At 43.1% G+C, this 7,576-nt stretch overlaps 1 protein-coding gene across 1 annotated transcript; it reads left to right on the forward strand.

Moving 5' to 3' along the window:
- The first annotated feature begins 1,610 nt into the window (after positions 1-1,610).
- Positions 1,611-6,964, forward strand: LOC108873005 (leucine-rich repeat transmembrane protein FLRT2-like). Its single transcript, XM_018660987.2, is given in 6 exon segments — positions 1,611-2,040; positions 3,650-4,721; positions 4,723-4,851; positions 4,853-5,041; positions 5,043-5,894; positions 5,896-6,964. Coding segments are annotated over 5 exon segments (2,019 nt in total). The 5' UTR covers positions 1,611-2,040; positions 3,650-4,115; the 3' UTR covers positions 6,139-6,964.
- Positions 6,965-7,576: the final 612 nt, after the last annotated feature.

Genomic DNA, 7,576 nt, shown 5'->3' on the forward strand with positions numbered 1-7,576 from the left:
CATAAAAATCAGTTTGTATACCTTCAAGACAAGTTTTTATCTTTTCAAATTTATTGTGCATTTTAGTAAACAAGCAGATTTCCCCTGTTCAGTTTGTATTTTGTAAATAGAAACCTGTAATCTGGTCACATAACCAGGTAAGCCATTACTCCCCAACCCCTGCACTAAACCCTCTGAGCAGCTGTCCAGGTTGCTACGAGTTTACACACACAAGCAGCCAGGATACAGTTACATGGCACAAACAAGTGGTGCTTAACCAACATCGACATGCTAGCCACGGACGTCTCCACATACACCGTGATAAGCTGCAGACAGATTTAGCCTGAATTTTAATTTAATAGATTGGAGTGGCAAGAGGCAGCAGCAGATGTGGTGTTTGGCAGCAAACATTCAAAATCAGAGAGTTGTGGATAAAGGATATGAATAAACCACAGACTGTGTGTGTGTGTGTGTGTGTGTGTGTGTGTGTATGCCTGTGTACTACTGAGAGTTGAAGGTTAGCTGATTAGTAATGCGTTATAGAATTGTTCACTGATGCTTTATGAGAATAGTTCAGCTCGGTGTAGAGGGCAGACTCACAGCGTGTATGTTTACATGTGTGTCCAGGTGTTTTTGTATCTGTCTGAATGTTTGAGCATGTTGTAAAGGGGTCTCATCAAGGTAATGCAGCGAGAGGTCAAATGTTAAATGCTGCACTGATTTTGTTTCATCATCTGCTGGATGTTTGTGTATTTGCTGCAAAAGAACCCACCAACAAGCAGAAGCCCTTTACTGCCACAAAGCTCAAAAATTTCCATAGGAGATATATAACATGCACAACCAAAAACTGTTTGGACATTTTGGAGACATTTCTCATTTCCTGCAGGAGTCAGTGACACAGAAAATACAAATGAGAGCAGACTGAAGATTTAAGCCAGGGAGGAAAACTACTAGTTGATACAGCAGATAACATGTTTAATATTTATTCTCTTTTCCTGTTTGAAAGCTTCCAGCCCCCAAATTCAGATGCTGAACCTGGTGTATTTTCTTAAACACATTTGTGTTTTATCAAAAAAAAAAAAGCAAACTGCAGGTACAGTTTTGTTGCACTGTAATTCCAACTGGTTTCTGGGACTGGGAAAATTGGTTGGAGGAAGATGTCTCGGGGGCCTCAGTTGGGGCCCACAGCTTGTTTTTGCCCTGGAGCCCTAGAGAGGTTAATCAGGCCCTGCTGTCCTTTAATTACCCTGCTGCACCTTTCTTGTTGTGCGTTTTAGGACCTCAAGCCTGTAGCTACAAGTCATGATGGGAATGGGGAAGGAGATTAATAGCGGACACAGACTTATTTTTCTCCTTTTAAACTCATTTATACTTGTCCACGTTATGTGATATATTCAGTTTTTTAAACTGGTCAAAAAAAATTGTAAGCTCGTGTTTTTAAGGGGTCTTAAACGCACATAAAGCACAGACCTGTGAGAGGGAGAACGGCAGGGAGATAAAGCAGGCTGAGAGAAAAGAGAGGGAGTAAATGGGATGTATGGAGAGAGAGAGAGGGAGAAAGAGAGAGAGAGAGAGTGTGTGTGTCTGGTCTCCAGGAGGTAAGCCACCAGACAGTCTCTTTTACCCAGACTGTGGACTTCATATCCCAGGTTGCTGTATGGCGCGGGGTCAGGCTGAGAACCCCTAACTCTCCCCTCCTCTCGTCCTCTGAAGGCAGCGGAGGAACTTCATCGGCTGCTCCCGAGCAGCGCGGCCGGCCGGGAGTCTCAGGCTGTCGGTGCGTATTTGGGGAGACGGACGGGAGGTGCGGAGCAGACCGCTGGTGACCTGAACTTCCTTCCCCCTCTGGCTGCTTCTGTCAAAACCTTGCACATTCAGCATAATGCCCCACTCCTCCCCCACCGGCAAACCAAGTGAGACCACTCCGAAGCCGCAGCGGGAGCTAGGAGCGGACGCAGCGTGCAAGATACGGACTTTGCGCCCGATCTGAGCGTTGCACTCTGCGGAGAGACGGACAGACCGTCTGGATGTGCAGCAGCAAGATTTTCTGCTTTCCCGAAGGTACGAAAGGTTCAAAATGAATGGATTATCGTTATCGAAAATCTTCTCTCATTTTATCCTTAATGTCATTTTAACCCCCATGCCGAAATGTTTTCTTTGATTTCTTTTACAGGATGAACTGACTCCTTTCAAAATAATTGTCTGAGTACAGTTAGCCTACATCTAGAATAAACGGGGAAAAGTCTAACAATCGATGTAGCCTATAGAATAAATATTCAATTTCAACATTTTATGCACCTATTTTAATTTATTAAAAGTAAATTTCTAGTAGGTGGAAAACAAGAGGAGATATTATCATTGATTCATTGAAATGTATCCTTCTCTAAGCACAACAAATGAACTACTACTCAGTTTATTTTCCAAACTAGGACAGAGCTGCTAAACAACAAAAGCTGTCTTAATCTATATGTCACAGGTCTGATGCCCAAGACCCTGCTGATACCAACTGCGGTGGGGTCAGGTCACCATAATTGGACTCAGTTTGGTGCCTTGTTAAGCCCCCCAAGGAACATTACATAACTATTGCACTGCCTTGGCCACAAATCAATGCAATCTGTCAATTGGCTGTCGCTGCCTGGTGCCATTTTATTAATCATCACTACCACCCAGCTAACAACCACTAATAATACATTATCATCTTTGTGTGGACTGTATTGAACTGTAAAGCCATAAGTGCAGCAGTATAAGGAGTTTTATTGATATTTATCTTGATTTCAGCTAATGAATGAGGCTTTTGTTTGTATGCCAACTAATACAAGTGCTATGGACAAGGAAATCACACCACTTTATTTAAATCTTATGACCTTGTTCTCACAGTAGAACCTTTCCTCATTGTGAGAGGCCCACATCGATCTTAGTTTTGTCCCCGTGCAAAGAATTTGTCTCATCTTATCTCTGCTGACAGGCTGCGTTCATCACCATCCAGCACTTCCCCTCTCCACCAGCACAGCTTAACTTAATGAATCAAGAGTAGAGAAAGAAGCAATGTGTAGTGCAGCAATAATTAAGAACAAATATTTGGCTTCAGAGCCAGTTGTCTGGTAATATCCACCTGGCAACCCGTTTTTAATCTCTGGATAATTCCCTTTGAGGATAATTCTTCCCTAGTGCTGTGGAACAGGGCACTATCCTTCAGGGCTAGACTGGGTAACTGTTTCATGGTGCTCATCTTATTGCTCGCAAAATGCCACTGGTTGCTGTGTTTTAGTTTAGCAGTTTTTAAAATGCTCTTTTTGTCAGTTTGTTCACGTTCATGGTTATCAACCAGAGAGAAAAAAAAGTGGTGGAATCCGCTTAGCGTATGTTTTCATTTTAGATTAGGTCTCACATTAGTAATCTGCACATAGATTTTTAAATGTGTTTTTTCCACCATTTTACAACAACTTTGCCCTCAGTATCTTTTTAGATATCCTTTTCCTCTGTCTGTGTGTCTGAGGAATATGTAACAGATCTGTACGTCATTTGGATGCACACTGCTCTGCTCTCCCAATTTACAATGCCTCACTTTGCATTTGTGGAATAGCGAGGGGAAAATCTTTTGGTCTATAGTGGAAAACATGCATTTTGAGGGAAGAAAGGCTGATTTCCCACTATTCTTGTTTTGCAACAGGTTTCTGGATCCAAATGTCAAGCCAGAAAGAATCTTTGTCACTCAGGAACCAGCAGTGTGTGACGTGAAAGGGAAAGGAATTGAAAAAGAGGACATCCAGTGATGAGTCTCCAGTGTGTTGTACATGGCTCTGTCAGTGTTGAGTGCCATGAAAAGAGTTCTACCCGGTGCTAAAAGAGGAGAAATAGTGAAAATATGCTGCTTCTTCACTTATGTGTCCCAGCTCAATGATGGAATGGTGAAGGAATCATATTGTTTAATGTGACCTCTGCTTTTGTGTTGGGAAGCTTAGGACAACTAATCACCAAGGGATTACTCAAGACCTTCATCAGCACCAGTCTGGACACAGTGGTGTTCTTGAGCCAACAGCCAAAATGTAATGACTATTCTATTGGAATTTTCAAATTGCAGTTTCTTATAATTTTTGTCTTTGATTTGGTTTCTGTATTTTTGGGATCATTTGAAAATGGAGATACAGTGGCGTTTATGGAATAAGGACTTGGCGCACTTCATAAGGCCGTGGATACCTATACTGTTAGGCCTTCACCTCCAGTTCTCCCGGGCCTCCAACTGTCCCGAGGAGTGCCGCTGTGATCGCACCTTCATTTACTGCAACGAGCGGAGCCTGACCTCAGTGCCTCTGGGAATCGGTGAAGGTTATAAGACCCTCTACCTCCACAATAACCAAATCAACAACGCTGGGTTTCCCTTGGAGCTCCACCATGTGGCTTCTGTGGAGACTGTATATCTCTATGGCAACCAGCTGGATGAATTCCCCATTAACCTTCCCAAAAATGTGCGGGTTCTCCATCTGCAAGAGAATAACATTCAGACTATCTCCAGAGTGGCTCTGGCTCAGCTTCTTTTTCTTGAGGAACTGCATTTGGATGATAACTCCATTTCTACAGTAGGGGTGGAGGAAGGGGCCTTCCGTGAGGCGGTGAGCCTGAAGTTGCTCTTCCTCACCAAAAACCACCTCAGCAGCGTGCCTATTGGTCTACCAGATGATTTAAAAGAGTTGCGATTGGATGAGAACCGGATTGCAGTTATTGCAGAGGAAGCATTTAAGAACTGTCACCCGCCTAGAGCGTCTCCTCCTGGACGGAAACCTGTTGACAGACGAAGGGATTGCACCAGGGACCTTTCAGGACCTGGTCACTCTAAGGGAGCTGTCCCTGGCCCGCAACTCGCTCACATACCCTCCCCCCTTTCCTACCCAGGGAGGTGCTCATCAAGTTAAACTTTCAGGAAAATCAAATAAACCGGATCCCTGTCAGAGCATTTGCAGGGTTGCATAAGCTGGAGAGGTTGGATATTTCAAACAACCAGCTGCAGTCATTGACACAGGGAGTCTTTGATGGCCTCATCAGTCTCAGACAGCTCACTGTTCGCCAACAACCTTTGGCTGTGCGACTGTAGTATCAAATGGGTTGTGTCATGGCTTAAATCCCTGCCAACCGCGCTTAATGTGCGTGGTTTTATGTGCCATAAACCTGAAAAGTTCCGGGGTATGGTGATCAGGGAGCTGAGTGCTGAGCTGGTCCAGTGCCCACAGAGCACAGTGACAGGACCTCTGTACACCTCACCAGCTGAGTCTGCTCTGACCCCATCCCTGTCATCTTCCACAGACTCCCCTTTAGTCACTCAGAACGTTTCGTCCTCATCCAGACACCCCATCCCCACATTACCCACCCTCTACCCTATCTATACAACTAGAGAGGGGGGGTTGAGGACTAAGCGACCTCTGGATCCCCGGAGGGAGACTGTGCAGGTCACATTTGCCATACTGAATGGCTCTGCTATCCATGTCAGCTGGGTGGCTGCCTTTCCTGTCACTGCCTACAAGGTGACCTGGGCCAGAATGGGTCCCAGTCTGACAGGGGACACAGTCAGGGAGAGGATAGTGGGTGGGGATCACCGGGGGATCCGACTGGCTAATCTAGAGCCAAAGTCCACCTATCGGATATGTGTCATTCCCTTGGATGCATTCAATAATTACCGGCCCAAAGATGATACTGTGTGCACTGAAGCCATGACCACACCTGCCCTGTTCAGCCCTGACAACAACAAAAGACCATCAGGGCCTGAGCAGGCCACACAACAAGAACCAAGCTCGCCTTTCTTGCTGGCTGGGCTGATTGGTGGGGCCGTGATTGTGGTGCTGGTCGTTATCCTCAGTATTTTTTGCTGGCACATGCACAAGAAGAGCCGCTCAAAGTCCTCTGCCAAGTGGAAATACAACCGGGGGTCGGAGAAAAGACAACTATTGCGAGGCAGGCACAAAGAAAGATAATTCCATCTTGGAAATGACTGAGACCAGCTTCCAGATAGTCTCACTCAACAATGAGCAGCTCCTCAAGGGAGATTTTCGCATTCAGCCTATTTACACCCCTAATGGGGGCATTGGCTTCCGAGACTGCCCCCTGGGGAACAACAGCACAGTCTACTGCAAGAACAATGTTCAAGATGCAGACTTAAGTCAGACATGATGGTTTTGGAGAGCATCAGGAGCATTTTTATGGACTATCCACAATTTACTGGACACTGTACAGTGTTAATATTATTTGAAACCTCTGTGTCTTCAAGAAATGTAATTTATACAACTAGCTGGATGATATCTTTTATACAACAAGTTTGGATATATAAGTTATTGGTTTTTGGAGTTGTGCTGTTTGAGTTCTGTGTGCACAGACATGTACAATCAGGATTCATTTATATCTACGTATTAAGGCTTGGTTTTTGATTTTCAGTGATAGTGAATGATTTTGAAGTCATTGTATACTGTGACCATAACTGATACAAAATCCTCACTGTAGCTTCAGTGCATCGTAAGAATACTGAGATCAGCTAGTCTGAATGAGAGAAGGAGAAAAGAGACAGGCACACATCAGCCACAATCACCACTAGAGGGCATATGTTTCTGGAAACCATGCTGTTAATCATACTTCCTTTTTTAAGTCAAATCATCATAGTAATATGGCACATTGCTTAACTGCAACTACACTAACTAGTGATGCAGATTATTAGATTGCTGCTCTAGGAAGAGGCCACACTTTTATGCAAATGGAATTTCTCTTTGCTCCAAAAGGAAATTTAAAGGTCACACACATTTAACATTCACAGAAAGTGACAGGACACAGTGCTTTCACCTGCTTTTCAAGATTAATTCATTATCCCAGATAAGGGGTCACGTTATGAGTATTAGCTGTGTTTGATGGTGGGTGTCAGAGTGAGCAGCAAAAACAGCAAAAAAGCACATCAGGCATCTATTGTATGTTAAAACCATTATGAACTCTTTCACTTTTGTTCAGCAAAAATAATGTTTATGGTAAAATAGTACATATATATATATATGTATATGGTATGTATACACACATATATATACATATATATATATAATATGTGTGTATATATATATATTATATAATATATATATATATATATATATATGTATGTACATACATACGTGTGTGTGCCTTGAAATTATCAGCTTACAATGTGTTTTGAATCCATGTTTTTGCACAAATGGTATACTGTATATACATTCAATTTAATTGTTTGTTGAGGAAATCTCTTGGCTCTTGATTATTTTATTTTCCTCATTTCACATTTAATTAAAAACATATCTCGAATATGAACTTATTCCTTATGCTCTGTCCGAAAATTATCACTGACTGAGACTTAAAAAATACTCATGTAGGAGAGGTCAGTATGATAGTAGCAGAGGTCTGGAGTTTGGAGTGTGATGGGTCCTTTGTAACTTCTGAACTTGTACGAGTCATCCTCAGAGAGATTGCACTTAATATCTGCTTAACACAAAATCACATGAAAGCAGCCTCACTGATAAACTGTATACAGCTGTGGACATACATTTACAACTGCCTACAAGTGCAGTATTAACAGTAATAACAGGCTGAATCTATGACA

Source organism: Lates calcarifer, unplaced genomic scaffold, assembly GCF_001640805.2.
Source record: "Lates calcarifer isolate ASB-BC8 unplaced genomic scaffold, TLL_Latcal_v3 _unitig_499_quiver_1708, whole genome shotgun sequence".
Classification (NCBI taxonomy): domain Eukaryota; kingdom Metazoa; phylum Chordata; class Actinopteri; family Centropomidae; genus Lates; species Lates calcarifer.